General features: G+C 29.5%; 2 protein-coding genes across 2 annotated transcripts; both read left to right on the top strand.

Moving 5' to 3' along the window:
* The first annotated feature begins 7,238 nt into the window (after positions 1-7,238).
* LOC101246418 (probable E3 ubiquitin-protein ligase XERICO) lies at positions 7,239-7,736 on the top strand. Its single transcript, XM_004237383.5, has one exon. It carries the CDS (start codon positions 7,239-7,241, stop codon positions 7,734-7,736), a length of 498 nt encoding a protein of 165 aa, XP_004237431.1.
* Positions 7,737-15,222: 7,486 nt separating this feature from the next.
* LOC138348302 (uncharacterized) lies at positions 15,223-17,074 on the top strand. The gene is made up of 2 exons (XM_069297195.1): positions 15,223-16,366; positions 16,454-17,074. The coding sequence occupies exon 1, from the start codon at positions 15,583-15,585 to the stop codon at positions 16,195-16,197; it is 615 nt and encodes a 204-aa protein (XP_069153296.1). The 5' UTR covers positions 15,223-15,582; the 3' UTR covers positions 16,198-16,366; positions 16,454-17,074.
* Positions 17,075-18,516: the final 1,442 nt, after the last annotated feature.

The raw sequence follows: 18,516 nt of genomic DNA, 5'->3' as shown, positions 1-18,516 counted from the left end.
GTTATTGGAAGTTAAAACTTTGGTTTTTGGGAAACACTTTAATTTTCCGGAATCGTTTCTTTCAATATTTTAGTGAATTCAAGTGATATTTCGGGGTTTTCTTCAAACCTGTTAAAGTAAGCACATGATTTCTTGTTTAATAATTATGAATTATGTAATTCTTAGCATGGGTAACTAAATCCACAATTAGGGTTGTGGGAACCATGGGTAATTAATAAGGTAAAACTAGTTAAATAACAATTCTAGAATAGGGTCTTGCATGTATTGATAATTCTTTCGTTTAAAAGTCTTTTTAACGAGTGCACACGTTAGAACCTGGCCTATTTCTACTTACCGGACCAATGAGGTAGTTAATAGGAAAGGAATTATCAACATATATTTAGTATACACTATCTAATAGGCTAGTTTCAATTGTGCAAAGTAGTAACTTAGTCATACATTGAATATGATGCTTAATATGAGGTAAAGGTAAGGTTTAGTAAAGTAGACACACGTAGCCGGACCAAAGTACGGAGTGAAATTCTCTAGTTGTCTGACCAAGAAATTAGGGATACATAACTTATCACTTTGCATGCATGATACTAGGAAAGGATTGTCTTAGCTAGGATTACTGCGTTATGAACCTGTGGGGAACACTTACACTCTAGTTTCTCTCATCCCTTGATAAACACTAAAGTTATAAACTTGCCATTTGTCTTACTTAGAAATAATTAAACATTTTTGTTACACAAAATACCCTCATTCAATTAATTATTTTCGGAAAGAACTTGACTAAATAGACGTAATCGTAGATTGAAGTTAAGTCTAAATCATTTTTGTCGTGGAATCAACCCCAACCTAACAATTGGATTCTTTACTTGATACGACCGCTTATACTTATTTAGGGAAGTATGATTTGAGCTTATCAATTGATCCCTCATTCTTGAGCCCATTCACAAGTTGTATTGCCAAAAGTTATGCTTATTCTACTTGTGGTATAGTTACTATAGGCACAATACAAGCTCTTTCTCATGGTAGAAGGTTCTTGGCATGTAAACCCTTCATTTGGCTCTACCTCCAATGGCACTTCCTACTTTTTGTTGGTGACATTTCTCTTTTTTTCATAGCTATTCTTGTCGATAGCATTTTGAGTGACGTTAGTTAGAGTGTTAGCAACGTTGATTTCTCTATCATATGACATTTCCTTAGTTGTAACGTTATTCTAATGTCACGTTCTTAGTCTTTTATTAAGCGCACGTGTGGCGCTTGATATTTTACTCATGTTCTTGTACCAAAGCCTAAAATTCTAACAACCACACAAAGAATGGAAGAGAGAGAATAAGAGAGTTGTTAGGAAGCTAGAATTGTGAAGAGAACTTTGATTGATCTTTGCTTAATGATTTTATAAACGAATGCCTCTCTATTTATAACATAGGGGCTATAGGTAAATAATAATAATCTAACAAGCCCTTATATATTTAAATTTAGATTCTTTTTCTAGAATTCTCTACATATGTAATTCTATAAGTTTTCATTAAAATATCTACATTTCTCTAAAATCAACCATCAAAATAAATCTTTCTTCTATGCAAATCATTCACATGAGCAGCTTCATACCATGTGACACTTATATAGCATAATAACATGACCGATTGTCACACTTACTAAAAAGAGGTTTCACTAAACCCATAAAGTACTATTACGACATTTTTGTTTGGAATATCAAAATCATGAACAAGGTTCCCTTTCCCTATCAACGTAGGCATGATTCCTGGTCATATCTTATCCCATAATAAACTTTAGCATCATGCATTAATCTACCCACGTGTCTCAACCAAATCTTTTCCAATACACGACGTAACATACCTTTAACTTAACCACAATATAATGTGTTGTCACCCCTCAAAAGGGAAAAAGAAAATAAAATGGGAGACAAGGATAGTTTCTTGTCATCATATTATAACCAAAATTTCAACAAAAATAATCTTTAATTATAATAATAGATAGATACCTTAATAAAGAGTAATTAATTGTCAAATATCTAATATCGCTTATAGACTATAAAAGATATACACAAAAATATATTAATTATCACTAAAAAGATATATATAACCGTAATTAAACTATTCTCATTATTTTAATTATACCTTAATAATTATTTTTTGATAGAATGCCAATAAAAAGACAACAAAATAAAAAAAAAAATAAGTATCTAACTTTTGGATGGGCCACCATAATAAGCACTTGTCTGTTGATGGACAAAATAGTGAATGAAGATGGTCCACCTATGAATGAATTGAATAGAAGTTTGCTAATGTACATGATGTGCGCAGCTGAGTTCCTCACAGCCCAATCGAATGGAAACAAAACAAAATAGGTTCATTTTAAATTTTTATTACAAAGAATTTATGATTAATCAGATGCTTTTTTCGTTTTTTAATTTGTTTTTTTACATTTCTCTTTAATTATTTGATAAAAAAATTTGACAATTTTTTAGTTTTAACTTTTCTATGACATATGAAATTATAAGATTAAAGTTATTTTGATATATCTCAATTTTAGACTTTAAGATTTTAATGTTACTTTTACTTTCTTATACTTTGTCAAGTTAGAAAAGTGCATCAAAAGATACTCCTCAATCTCTATTTAGATTATCCATTTTTCTTTTTATTTGATTCAAAAAAATTATATATTTATATATTTAGTAATAATTTAAATTTAAAATGTTCATTTAATTCTTAGTAAAATTATTTATAGAACATATAAATATCTATAATTATTTTAGATTATAAATTTTTAAAAAAAAAATTTTATATATTTTATACCAAGTCAAAGCAACTCATATAAATTGAGACAGAAAAATAGTAAATTTCAGGTGCATTCAGACTTGAAAAATATTTTTCATGAGAATATTTTCTAAAAGACAAGTGATTTCTTATTTATTTTTTTAAAAAAAATATATCAAACAAGATGTTAATTAATAATATAGAAAGCTAATATATATTATATTTTTCTAATGCATTCACCATGATGTGATATGCTCCCTCCGTTTCAAAAAGAATGTCTCTATTTTTTTTTAGTTTGTTTAAAAAAGAATGATCCATTTCCTTTTTTGACAACATTTTAACTTTAATTTTTTACGTGACATGTTTAAGACTACAAGATTAAAGAACGTTTTGTTACATTTGACATAAGAGAACCACAAGATTAAAAACTCTTCTTTCTTTCCTTAAACTTCGTTCTAAGTCAAACTACGTCATCCTTTTTGAAACGGAGGGAGTAATATTTTACATTATAACAAGCTAGCATTATCTTTGTTTGATGGCTTGATTGGTCATTTTTAAAAAGTTCTGTTCTTATTGTTTTTCTATTGAGATCGATCTCGTGTCTTTTAAGTCTGGAAAGTTAATTTTAAATTTTGAGTTAAAATTACTCTATTTGAAAAATAACAATTGAAGCCTGATACTTATTTCTTAGAGTGTGTTTGGTATGAAGGAAAATATTTTCTGGAAAATGTTTTCCAATTTTTCCCTGTTTGGTTGGAACAAAAGTTTTGGAAAATATTTTACAAATCAACTTATTTTCCTCAAAATTAAGGAAAATGACTTCCCTTCAAAAATTAAGGAAAACATTTTTCATAACTCTCCTCCAATTTCAAGTTACTTTTTTTTGTGAAAAACATCAATTTAAATAAATATTTTCAATTTCAAAATTTTATTTTTTCACCTTATCATTGACCCTACCCCCCCTCCCCCCCGGCCAGCGCCCCCAACCCCAACCCCTCCCCAAAAAATTAATTTTGCTTTTTAAAAATATTTTCAACTTCAAATTTTTATTTTTAAACTCCTACCCCTCCCCCCACTCTCCCGGCCAGCCCCCCTATCATCCCTCACCAACCCCAATCCTCCAAAAAATTAATTTTATTTTTTAAAAATACTATCAACTTCAAATTTTTATTTTTAAACTCCTACCCCTCCCCCCACTCTCCCGGCCAGCCCCCCTACCATCCCCCACCAACCCCAATCCTCCAAAAAATTAATTTTATTTTTTAAAAATACTATCAACTTCAAATTTTTATTTTTTCACTCCTATCCCCTCCCCTCCCCCTCTCCCCACCCCCACCCCACCCTCCACCACCACCCAAAAAAATAATAATTTTGATTTTGAAAAATATTTTCAATGTCATAAATTATTTTTTACTCTAGTAAAAATAAAAAATGTCTCTCAAAAACATTTTTTATTCATAAATCAAACACTAAAAATCATTTCCAGAAAATATTTTCTACTCACCAACCAAACATGAGAAAATAAGTTCAAAATCTACTTGTTTTCCAGGAAAACATTTTCCTCCGTGCCAAACACACCCTTAGTTTTACACTTTATGTATTTAGCGATTATATGTGTGACAATTAGAATTCGGGATATTATTTAGAATAAATAAATTTTCCATCTTTATCATGTTCTTGCTTTATATTTTTCACTTTTTTTTTTCATTTTTCTTCGATCGAAGCTGATTTGTTTTTGATAAAAATAGACAAATATCAACACATTCATTTTTTAATCATGATACTTTATCTTTGATTTTTTTTTAAAAAAAAATCATATTTGTCAAAATAATATTTGCAATAACAACTTATGATAATTTTAATAATTAGGAATTTCCAGATAACTCAATTCAGCAATCATATCTCTATATCTATCAACTATATATGTGATTAAATCATTAGTTGATAAGATCAATCAATTTATTTCATAAAAACCACTATACTTACGTACTGATCTAACTAGATCACTATTGTCTCAATTAATGATTCTACAATTAAGAACATTTTCAAATTTAGTTTTAAAAGACATGACTCTTTCATTATCATGTCTCCATCATAATCAAGTCTCAAAACTTAATCAAGGATTTTATCATTTCAATCAAATAATTTGATAATAATTATAATTAAAAAATTTATTACATGTCATTTACTTATAACAAACATTCATAAAAAATATATATATGTTCTTTATATGTTTCTCCCAATTTGAAGTGATTGACTTTTCTCCATAGAGACTTTGCAGTAAATTATGAATCCATCACGAGGGTTCAATCACTGGCCCATTTATAAATTCCATAGAAATGATAACTTAAAGGGGTCGTTTGGTACAAAAATAAATAATGCAAGAATTAGTAATGCAAGGATAATTTTTATCAAGTGTTTAGTTCATTGTTTCTTATCTAATTTTGTGTGTGGTTTAAAAGTTTTTTAAAAAAAAACTTGCCAATTTTACCCTAGAGTTATTATAAGATTTTGTATTTCATATAATTGAGTCAAAGTAGATAATTAGGAGAATAAAATTTTTATTGTCATGTTCACTATTTTCTCACTTAAATTATTTGAGAGTAAATAATTGTCATCTTAATAAATTAGAGTTAATAACTCAAAAGTCACACAACTATAATGATTATAAAGAAAATTTATTGAACTTTATTTTGTATCGATAAATTTTAAAAAACTCTTTATCATAAAATAAAATAAAAATATAAAAATAAATTAAATTATTTCTATACTCGAGATGTGTGTGTATATATACACACACACTCTTGTTTTAGAATACTTGTGTAATGTTTAATGAACTTTCATTAAGAGACAATATTTTACTTATGAATTGTTCTTAAATTCATACATCAACATTAACATATTAATCGGATTATAATATTTTATATTAATAATAAATAGATAAGTAATTCATATTTTAGAAACAAAAAATTATATCTAAATAATAAAATTTGTAAGCTAATTTATTTAAATAACTTTTTTAGTATAAATATAAAATATAAAATATAAAATCAATAAAATATTAAAGAATTTGAGGGGTATTTTTGTCTTTACCTAGAATAGTTCCATGGTATTAGCGCTAATACCACCAAATGAAAGGTATTAGTTATATACCCTCTAATACCATGTAGGGTGCATAACTAATCCCTAGATTGATAATACATAGATCCAAATTTTTTACCAAACATAATATTAAATAATATCATACATAATACTTGGACTATGTCTCCTAATACTCCCTATCAAACAAACCCTAAGTATAAAATAAAACAAGGAGGAGGATAATTCTATTTATTCTTTTTATTTTTTTATATTCCTTCCTTGGAGTGGTGGTTCGATCATATATGTTTTTTATCATCCTATTATAAACTATCGGGACACCGGTAGGCTCTCGCCTCCAAGCATGTCCAGAGAGCATTCTGTGAAACTTTGTCGTAAGTCTTTTTAAGTTCAATGAATATACATGCCCCTCTTCTTTTCTTTATACTTCTTAACTAATCCCCATACGAGATGGATGACTTCAGTAATTGATTGTTCGACATGAATCTAAATTGATTCTCAAAAATGAACACCCCTTTCCTAACCCTAATCTTCACCACTCTTTCTCTCTGATGTTCATCGTGTACCTTAACAATTTGATACCCTAAGCTTATTACAATTTTCAATATTATCATTGTTTTTGTACAAATGAAACCATCGTACTCTGTTTTTATTCGTAAGGCATTTTTTTCATTATAAAAAATATAAACTACAACATAATGATACAATAATGAAGTGCCAAAAAAAAACAAAAAAAAAACATATGTATATATAATCTCAAAGGGGGGGGGGGGGTTAAAAAAACATATTATTAGCTAACAAAATTATAGTTTATTTAATTACCACTCGCACTCTCTTTTTAGCTATATTATGTGGTCACTCTTTTCTCTTATACATATGCAAATACATAATATGATACATATGCAAATATAATTTGTCTCTCTCCTTTCTTTGTCCTCTCTCCTCTCTTTTCAATCTTGCTCGCCAAATATACAAATACATATATATTGTTAACCACATATATAGATATTCAATTCAACAAATATATAGATGCACAATTCAATTCTCTCCACTCTCTGTCCTTTAATTTCTCGCTCGCTCCTCTCACGATTTCTCTCTCTTATCTCTAACACGTAACTATGAATCGTAATTAGCAAATCACAAGTATAAGATCTAATTAAGTTATTTTTAAAAGCCGTTTGGGAAAGGCAATTATTTTTATGACCAATCAGATCCTTGCCCTTGAAATGTCTTCATATATATATATATATATATATATATATATATTAGAGTAAAAGCAAATTGCACCCGGGTGCAAACCTAAATGTACCAAAAAAGAAGAAACTTCTCTTTCTTTGTATACACATCATAATCATATATACAATAACAACAATTATGGCTGCTCTTTCTCAGCTCTTAGCTCATATCTACACCATGACTCTAGTCTTCGTCACCATTCTCATACTCGAACTCGTAATCTTAGTACGTTCCATAACCGACACAATCTCAGATTCCGGCCGCGGCCGCCCCATCACAACCAAGCAATACCTCAAACTCATCGACGAAAAAAACCCGGTCAGCCGGTTCAAAACCCCCTCAATCAACCCGGCCGGTTTTTCCGATACCTGTGCCGTTTGTTTATCGGCATTTGAAGACGGCGAACAAGTACGGAAGCTGAAATGCAAGCATATTTTTCACAAGGATTGTTTGGACACGTGGCTCCAACAAGATTCTGCCACGTGTCCGCTCTGCCGGAATAAGGTGCTGCCGGAAGAAATTGTGGTTAAATTCCGGCAGCACCGTAACCTGCAGACGGAGTATGAAGGAAGTGATGAGGAGCTCATTTTTTTGTTATCTGCATTACATGGTAATTATATTGGTAGATTTTTGTAAACTTTTTTTTTTTTTTAATTTTTGTATATAAAAAGATTTAGAATATTAAAAAAGGAAAATAATTGAGTGTGCTTCATATACTTGGGGCTATCTGATTGGTTAATTGTGTGCCAGAGAGATATTTTATTCTACTTGAGTGTCGGTAATATTAACTAAAAATCGTAAATAAATTTTTTTTTTTTTAAAAAAAAAAGATAGTGTTGATAATATTGTATTGATTTTTTGATAACATTATCTGGCAAGTGTTGAAAAATTGTTGGTCATGCTCAGAATAGTGGTGGCCTACAAAAAGTTTGGCATGGAGTAATTGATTTAATTAATTTAAAAGAGTGGTAGGTGAAATGCTTGAAATTATTATGAATTGATAGCTCTAAAAACATACTTTGATGATATTGCAAAAAAAAAAGTTGAAAAAGTAAAAATGTCTTTAAATTATGGAATAAAAAATCCGTTAAAATTTTCAAAATCGCTTTTGTTGATAATATTTTGAACAAAAATGCTCATATGGTTAAATTTGGTTCAAAAACGTATTTTTCTTAATGAACATATTATATTTTTCTAAAACACATTAACTTGCTAATGAAACATTATTTTTAAAGATTTTTTTTAAAATTTTATCTTTTAAAAAAAATTTGAACTTAAAGATAAAAAGTGGAAAGTAATCATTTTTCTTATTAATCTTATTTTGTCGATTAAAACCGAACTACCCCATATCATTATTTAACTAATTCAAAAAATTTAAGAAAAAAAGATATAAATATTATCATGATCTAATTGAAAATTAAAAAAAATTGATTGGTTAAAATATTTTTATTAGGAAAAGATTTTGTTTAAAAGAAAAAGAAACAATATGTTTGTATTTTAAAAAAAATATACTTTTGATCCAAAATAATAATAAAAATATTTTTGGACTAAACTAAAATTATTACGAGAGAACATTCTTAATCAATTTCACATTATTTATAATTACTTTTTACTTTTTTTTTGTTTAAAATGAATCCTAAAATAGGGAAGTTTTTTTAATTGTTTTTTTTTAAAAAAAAAAAGAAATAAGAACGTAGCTATTCTACTTGTGAATCGGGAGGAGTTAAAAGGAGGAATTAGAGTGTACATCAAGAGCATATTAGTCGAAAGTATTGAATACAAATAAATTTATTTCCACCCTTTATCAAATTTAATTTTAAAAAAATGTTCTCCAAACTCAAGAAAGGCTTTTTAATAAGTTAAAAATAATAAATGAAAATAAAAATTCATTTTTTAATATAGAAGTGAGTTGTGGATTGGAGTGTTCTAAACAGAAAATTAAAATCTATTTTTAATATAAAAGTGAATTATGGTTTTATCCTTTCCCCTTTTATAATTAACAGCTTGTGGAGTTGATTATTCAATTTTTTTTCAGATAAATTATTGATCCGCTGAGAGTTAACATAGATATAATTTTAGTTTAGGTATATTAACATCATTAAATAATTTTTCATGATATATAATTATATATTATTAATCTTAGGGCCGCAAAACTAAAAACTTAAAAAGATATTTACTTTCCTATTATTAACTATACTAATAATCTATACTTTTTGTAATATAGAATTTTTTTACCATTTAAAATAGAGAAAAATTAAGTCATAATTAAGGTGCCCTCGTAGAGGTTACCCTATACACCATATGATAACAGTTCGATAAATGCTAATTTATTATCAAATCAATTAAAATTTATTAGCTACTAAATTAATATATTAAAAATTAATATTCATTAGGCTAAATCGTTATGAAAAATTATTCGTCTGTTTCATTCGATAAGCACCCCTAATTGTGGGAATAACATAAAAAGAAATCAAGAGTATAAGTTCGTCTTATTAAAAAATAAATATTATCTTTATGTGAACTTGTTTTTAGCATAAATTCAAATTAAATTAGATTAAATTTTAAAGTAGATATAGGACGAAACAAAAAAAATCAAAGGGTTTGATTGCCCCCCCCCCCCCCAAATAAAAAAAAAATAGAAAAACATATAGACTTACGTGTCGTCATCTAATATTAACTTATGATAAGCAGCTGGCAAACTTTTAATACACTTGTACAATTTGGCTTAATGTCTAAAATAACCTCGCAAACTTGGTAAATTAAGCACTTAAATTAGATTAATAACCATTTGAAAAATGAGAATTTGTATGTCATGATCCAAATATTGGATATGATCATACTTAACTTATTTCATAAGACAAATCAACATAAAACTCAATTATTATGATAAAATACAAAAATGTTATAATTAATTTAAAAATATTTTTAAAATCTAATTGTCACGTGTATAAATTTTTAAAATATTGTAATTGATTTGAAAGAAAAACATAAGTCTCAAATGATCTTATTTCTAAAATAAAGGAAGATTATAATAGAAATAAAAGGTATACTAAGATAAAAAATAATTATCTCACAAATTTTCACAGAAAACCTCAGACAAAAAGAGAAAATATTACAAAGATCTGAGCAAGTAACCTACAAAATGTAGAAACAAGGGTGCGGGGGGGGGGGTTGATTAAATACCAAATCACAGGATACACAACAAGTAAACTTCTAAAATACAAGTTAAGGGAATAAAATACGGGTACTCTTTACGCCCCAACCAAACCTTCACAATTACAACATGCACAAAATCAGTTCAACCTAACAGTTCACAATTTATATAGCACATAGCTTAACAACAACACGCTATCAATTACATATCCTCAACAACCAACTCAATATTCATCAAGCACAACTATCATCTGCATAAAACCATCTCAACATAATTATCGTTCATAATTAACATAGCTGACAACTCAACAACGACACTCTAACAATTACATTTCTTCAACAACCAACTCAATATTCATCAAGCACAACTATTACATGCATAAAACCATCTCAACCTAATTATAGTTCATAATTAACATAGCTCACAACTTAACAACAACACTCTAACAATTACATATCTTCAAGAACCAACTTAATATTCATCAAGCACAACTATCACCTGGCATAAAATCAATTCAATTTAATAATTCACAATTAAAATAGCTCACAGCTCAACAATAACATTTTAACAATTACAATTAACATAATTTTCATAAGTGTGTCCTGCAAAAAGCAATGTAGTAACCTATGATAATGGATAATCAGTCGAACATTTTATCAAAAAATTATATTATTTATATAAATAATTATATAAACTGTACCTAATTGAATTAGTTCTTTGAGTTAGTCAAAACTCATAAGTTTATAAAAAGAATCTTTTATGTATCTAACCGTTCTGATTATTTAAATTTATTATAATTTAATATTTTTTATTTTCATAAAAATATTTATCGAATACTATTGGTTAAATTTATTGAAAATCATGGAATTAAACTTTTATTGAAAAAAATTATGTAAAAATCACTTCTCTTATTTTTTTTCAGCCGTAATTTTACATTTTTAATAATGAACTGTTTATACCACAATTTCTAACCATTTTCCTCATATTTTTACGTTATAAATTATTTGAATGATTTTTACAAAAGTAAATATGTTAGTTAGAGTACGTAAGAACTTTTTCTACCACCAATTTTTGTCCTTTCCATTTAATATTCTTTAAGGGCATTTAACCAAGAAAACCGAAAAAAAAGACATTTTATTTGACATTCTTAAAATTGAAGTTAGAGTTAGGTTTGATTAGTACTTTGTAAAAATGGTTAAAATTTAAAAGTATTTTTGTAAGATGGTTTACAACTTAATTTCTAGAACTAGCAAATTCATCCAACTTAATTAATTCATCTTAAATAGACAATTAATTTTTCTTTAAAGGGGTAATATTTTAAAATTAAGTCATATAACATCATAGATTAAATTCATATATTGTAACGAGTATTTTATATGTTATTTGAAAGTTTTGAAGTTACGATTGAAAATAAAGTTAAAATTAAGTCATATACCATCATAGATACATTTTTTTTTTCAAATATCATTGATTACTTATTGGTATGTGTTTTTTTCCTTAAAAGAATATGAAATATAACTGATAATGCCTTAATTGTTCCAACAAATTTAAATTATTGGCCTGGATATGAAGAACATTTCAAGTAACATAAGAAGACATCTATCACATCAAGCCATATAATTTAGCACTTTAATTATTTGGAAATTCCATAAACAAAAACTTCTACTAGAAAAAACATATTTAGTGACGTGTTCATGTACTACATGTGACAAACAGCTGGCAACCTTTAAAATAAGAGAATAAGAGAAAAGTACTCCTAAATTTATTAATTTTATATCCAAATTATTGACAATATCAAAAACATATGCATCTATAATTTCGAAAATGCATTAGCATCCTCTTAATTTATATTCAAAATTTTAGAGACACTTTTATACTATACTAAGGTCTATTATCCTCCGAACTTATTTTATAAGTAATTCTAGCTTTTCGGTCTATGTGATACTAACTTGAAAAAAAAAATCAACTAGCGCTGGGCTCACAAGATAGTGTCACGTAGGTCGAAAAAAGGTATAAAACTATTAATAAAATAAGTTCAGAAGATAACAGGACTTTAGTATAACATAAGTGTGTCTTTGAAATTCGAGCATAGGTTGAAAGAGTACTTGTGCATTATCCATATATAATTAAATAAACTTAAAACCCAATACACCTTCAATAAAAAACAAAAGAAAAGTATTGAAACCATCTGTAAATTTGGCGAGATTTTAAAAGAATATTTCACTTATGTTGTAATATTAGGGGCGTACTTAAGTTTGACAAGTTTTTGGTTAAAAACATTCTTTAACTATACCCCAAACTTAAGTTGCATCCTTAAAGTTTCATTTTTAGCAGAAAATATCCTTCAAATATTTAAAAGTGAATAGTTTTCATCCTTATGTTAGATATCATCAAAAAACTAAAGGATCCTATAAAAATATGAGCAGTTCACGTTGCTATCAACAAAAGTTTTCCTACATATTTTCATTACTTGCTTTATGAAGTTCTTGAAAAAAATATTTAAAATCTTAGACATTATTGCTTATGAAAATAAAAAAAATGTTTGAAAGGTGGAGGGTGCTTGATCTACTCTTTTTCTCATTATGGAAAAAAGGTGGAGCTCAATTATTAGATTCTTAAAATTTTGGGCCAATTTGATATTGAAGTAATCAAAATATTGATTAGGACTCGCACTTTCTTTCTACATTATTAGAAGTGGAAGTCTCCAACAAACGTCACTTCTAACATATTCAATTGAGAAGATACATATTCCAACTAATAATATTTTAATATCAAATACATAAAAATTAAAAAAAATGTCAATTTAAAGATTTTGCATAATGCTAAACTTAATTATCGAAAAAGTTCATGATAATATTTTTGGCGTATCTAAGAATAATAATTAGAAAGGAATGACTTGATTTTTGTGAGATTTGTTAGTTTCTAATAAATAAAAATAGAAGGATGAAAATTGATCACTTTTTATTACTTCAAAGATGTTTTCTAGAATGATACTATAAGGAGTAGTTTAAGTTTGGGGTATACTTTAAATGGAAAAGGGCCTAAAATACCCTTGAAGTATCAGAATTGGTACAAAATTACACTCCATCCACCTATTGGTTCCAAAATACCCTTCTCATCCACCTATTGGCTCTAAAATACCCTTCTCATCCACTTTTGGGTTCAAAATTATTTAACGATTTTAAATTTAAACTATTTAAATATTTTTTAATACACGATGCTTAACTATTTGTTATAATTTAACTTATTAATATATTTGTTAACCATTCTACTACCCAACCATTACTAATTAGACCATACCCAATTAATAAATTCGCCCCATTATTAATACACAACAGAAAAATTACTACCAATGAATGTTTCTAAAATTTTAAGGTGAAAATGTCTATAAAAGTATATTATCATACATTCAAGTCATCAATCAACATATATTATAATTCAAATGTCCAAATAAAAATTAACGATAAACATAAAAGTCTACTATGTTCATCTTAATTATTCATTCGCCTTAATTATGTGATGTTACTTAATAGTAATTTTTAAAAAAATATTAAACTTTTAATATTTAAAATAAATAATAAATATTTATAAAATTATATTTAAAAAAATGCATTAATTAATTCGAGAGGTGCTACTTCTTTACCTTTAATCATAAATTTAGAATTCAAGCTTGAAACATAATCCTATTGGAAGTGTCCTCCTAAATAAGCGGCTCAACCTAAATTTAATTGGGCTTCAATTAGGACTAAAATAATTTAGAATGTCATTTCAGGAATCGGTAATTGTCATGCTTTAGTAGTGTTTAGGGCGATTTTGATATTAGAAATGGTATATTAATTGGGTGGAACTTGATTAGTAATGGGTGGGTAGTGAGTATAAATTACATTATATCCAATAGTTGAGCGCCAAACATTTTTTAAAATATTTAAATAGTTTAAATTTGAAACCGTTATACAAATGGTCAATTTTGAATACAAAGGTGGATGGCAAGGGTATTTTTGAGCCAATGGGTGGGTGGAAAGGGTAATTTGGAGCCAATAGGTGGATGGAGGATAGTTTTGTACCATTTCCAATACTTCGAGGGCATTTTAGGCCCTTTTTCGTAGTTTAAAATTGAAACTAATAATCATGTTAATTTAAAACTTTCGATATTTCTCTCGTAAAATAATAATCATGTTTTACAACTTCTCTTTCATAAAATTTGGCTAAATATCAAAATTAGCCTCTCAAATTTGACAAGGTTACTAATTTAAACACTTAAATTTAAATAAATAACAATTTGAACACTTGTATTATTTTAAAGAGAAAATGATCAAAAGCCCCCCAACCTATACCCGAAATTCCAACTACACACTCCAACTTCACGGGTGTCCCATTACCCACCTAAACTATATTTTTATCTATCTTTTACCCACCTAAGTGGTGACCTCAACACATAAACCAAATAAGTCAAGCTGCATGATTCCATGCGCTGGGACCCACACCTAGAAACTCTTGTTTCTTCTTTTTCTCTCTTTTCTTGTCCCCCCCCCCCCCCCCCATTTCTCCCAAAATTGAAAGATAAACAAAGGAAGCAAGAAAATTTCAAAAACCCTCTTTTCATCTCCTTCTCCACTTTTGGTTATCATAAAACGATTATGCGTCATCAAAAGTAAGAGCATTTACATCAGACAATTCTGCATTATCAAGTGATATCATCAAAAGGTTAGTTCTTTATCCCTTAGTTTCGAGTTTGTGATTTATCCTAGGGTTTCTGTTAGATTCGTAAAATTAAGAGCATCATTGTGTGAAAACTAATATGTGGCTTACGATTATAGTGTTAGGTGTTCATTTACACAAGATTATACCAAGTTTTTCATAAAATTTGGTTCTTCCTTTCTCGTCTAAGTCCGTAATCTTGTATTCTGCTCGTCTTAGTATAATGTCCATTGACTGTTCTATTTATGTTCTTCTTATTATCTATTTTTTTAATTGTCTTCAGTTAAGTGATGAGCGGGTTTACTTTGGTTACTCTAAGGTGGTACCATGGTGGTGTGTTTGATTTAAGTAGTGGGGAACCAATATATAATGGTGGAAAAGTTACATAATTTTTGGATGTTGATGTAGATAAAATGTCATATTTTGAGTTAAGAGGCTATATTAGAAAATTGGAATATAGTAAAATTTGCACCTTTAGTATTAAAGCACCTAACTATGGCATTTTGATAGATATTGATAATGATAAGGATGTTTTAAACATGATGTGTTCCTTGGAAGATGGGGATGAAGTGAAAGTATTTGTTAGGCATTTGGTTGATTTAGCAATTGTGGGGCCCATGTTAATAGAATATGGTAGTCATGTGGATATGGGAGACTCTTGTGCCACTTTTAATGCAAGGCCTAGCGAAAGTGAAAACTTTAACTTTGGGGGTAGGTAAAGACCATTTAAATAGTGAAGACCCTACTGCTACTTTTTCAACCTCACATCCTTTCACTACCACACCTTCGTTCAATACTGCTACTGATGATGAAATAGATGTTGGTCCTGCTGGACCTAATTTCTCAAAAGAAGAAGTTTTGGATTCTGATTATTCAACTGAGAATAGTGTTGAGTCTGAAGCTGAATTAGTTGGAGATGATGATGAGGAAGAGTATGGTAGTGATGTAAATGAGGAGGTTAGGGAGTTGATGGCTGAAAAGAGAAGTTTTCAAAGGAGGAAAATAAGAGAAAGAGTAGCAGCTGACAATGAAGAGGTACCAGTAGGTGAAGTTGGACCAGATTTAAGTTTTGATGAAACTGGAACAGGTAAAGTAAGTCATGAAGAAAGGCTAGGAGAAGATGAGTCTTACATTGCAAGTTTTGATGAGGGCAGTTTTGAGTTAGAGGAAGATGAGTGTTGTAATGATAATGAACATGAATCTGGTAGCCAAAGAAGGGTAAAGTTGTCAAGAAAGAGGAGTTGAAAACCTCAAAAATTCATTCATGATCCTACAACAAACAAAGTTGTGTGGCAGTTGGGTATGTTGTTTAAGGATGTGAAAGAATTTAGAGAAGCAATAACTAAATATGCAGTTAGAAGAAGGGTTCAAGTGGAGAAGTGGGTGAATGAGCCTGATATACCTTGGTTTCACGGTATAATTAATACATTTTCCTTAAGTTTAGTGTGTCCGAAAGTCCTTTTTGTGCTAATTTTGATATAAGTTATTCTTTGTTTTGCAGGAAATCTGTCTAAAGCTGAATGCGGAGATTTTGAGCGAAAAATGCAGAAGAGACCACCTACGGAGCTTATGACGGTCCGTCGTGCTTGTGACGGTCCGTAGGTGGCAGCGTAGAGAAGCTGCTGAAGGAAGATGGGGAAGTCTGACCAAGTGTGGGATTACGAAGCTTGTGACGGTCCATAATGGATATGACGGTTCGTCCTGCAGGTTCGTCGCGAAGATCAGAGAAGTGATCCCAGTACCCAAATTCCAAAAGTTGAAGTATTTTGTAACGAAGACCCTCGATGGACCGTCGTGCCTGTGACGGTCCGTCACACTTGCCGTCGAGGGGAATGAAGAAAGCAGCAGAAGAATTGCACCCAAGTATGGGGCGACGGAGCCCACGACGGTCCGTCATGACCACGACGTTCAGTCGCGTGATCCGTCGACCCAGCCGCGTTTTGGCAGATTTCCAGTAATTAGAATCCTTGTTTAATTAGGTTTTTATTTTTTTATAAATAGTTCGAAAAACCTCGTTTTTGAGGTTAGACTCTGGGAGATTTAACATCAGATTATTAGACTTTGTTTTTCTGAGTTTTTGATTGTTGGAGATTCTTACAAGTAACTCTTGTTGATTAATCAAGCAAATTTTCAGACTTTATTCTTTCTCATCAAAGTAAGTACATGACTTCTTGTTTAATATATTTGAATATTGTGTTTATGGATATGAGGAACTAAACTCTATAACTAGGGTTGTGGGAACCATAGGCAAATAATGAGATAAACCCTAGCTAAAATAACAAGTCTAGAATAGTGTCTTGCATGTATTAATAATTCTTTCGCTTAGAAGTATTTTTAACGGATGATCAACGTTAGAACTCGCCTTAATGCTACTTGCCGGACCAAGGAGGTAGATAATAAGAAAAGAATTATTAACATAGATTTAGTGTATACTATCTAATAGGCTAGTATTGATTGGTACGAGGTAATAACTGAGTCAAATATCGAATATGATGCTTAATATGAGGTAAGGATAAGGGTTAGGAAAGCAACACACGTAGCCGGACCAAAGTGCGGAGTGAGATTTTCTAGATGCCGGACCAAGGATTTAGAAATACATAACTTATCACTTTGCATGCAAGATACTAGGAAAGAATTGTTATAGCTAGAATTATCAAGTTATGAACCTGTGGGGAACACGTAAACCCTAGTTACTTTGATTACTTGATTAAAACTCAACATTAAAAGCTGTTAAGTGTCTCTGTCAAGTTCGTTAGTTATTTTTATTTTAGTAGGAAGTACAAAACCCCCCTTTTATGCTTTTACTTTTTAAGAAAGCCATCAACCAAACAATAGTAATAACAAGTTGGAGTTAAGTCTAGACTATTTTCCTCGTGGGAACGATCCCAACCTCACTAGTTGGGTTATTTACTTGACGCGACCGCTTTACTTCTCATTTGAGAAGTAAGTTTGAGCGTTATCAAATTTTGGTAGCCAAAGAAGGGTAAAGTTGTCAAGAAAGAGGAGTTGAAAACCTCAAAAATTCATTCATGATCCTACAACAAACAAAGTTGTGTGGCAGTTGGGTATGTTGTTTAAGGATGTGAAAGAATTTAGAGAAGCAATAACTAAATATGAAGTTAGAAGAAGGGTTCAAGTGGAGAAGTGGGTGAATGAGCCAAAGAAAGTTAGAGTTAGATGCAAATATGGTTGTCCATGGCTTTTGTATGGATGTCTTGACAGGACAACAAACAATTTCATGATAAAAAACTTACAATCCAAAACATACTTGGAACAAGACAACCAGAAATTACTTGTGAATGCAAATTTTTTATCTGAAGCCTTTAGAGTAAGAATAACAGCAACCAAACATAAGAGTCTTAAAGTTGCAGGAGTTGATTAGAAAAAAGTTTAAACTTCATGTTGGCAGGACTACTGTGAAAAGAGCAAGAGCAAAAGTGGTGAACGATATACTGGGTGATCATGTTGTGGAATTTGGAAGGATACTTGACTACAAGGATGAATTGTTGAGGACCAATCCCGGGAGCGGTTGTGTTGTAAAAGGTGATGAACCTGATGCAGAAG

This window comes from Solanum lycopersicum, chromosome 4 (genome assembly GCF_036512215.1).
Source record: "Solanum lycopersicum chromosome 4, SLM_r2.1".
NCBI classification, from domain to species: Eukaryota; Viridiplantae; Streptophyta; class Magnoliopsida; order Solanales; family Solanaceae; genus Solanum; species Solanum lycopersicum.
Note: the sequence above shows the minus strand (reverse complement) of the source record. Positions and strands in the feature narration are given on the sequence as shown.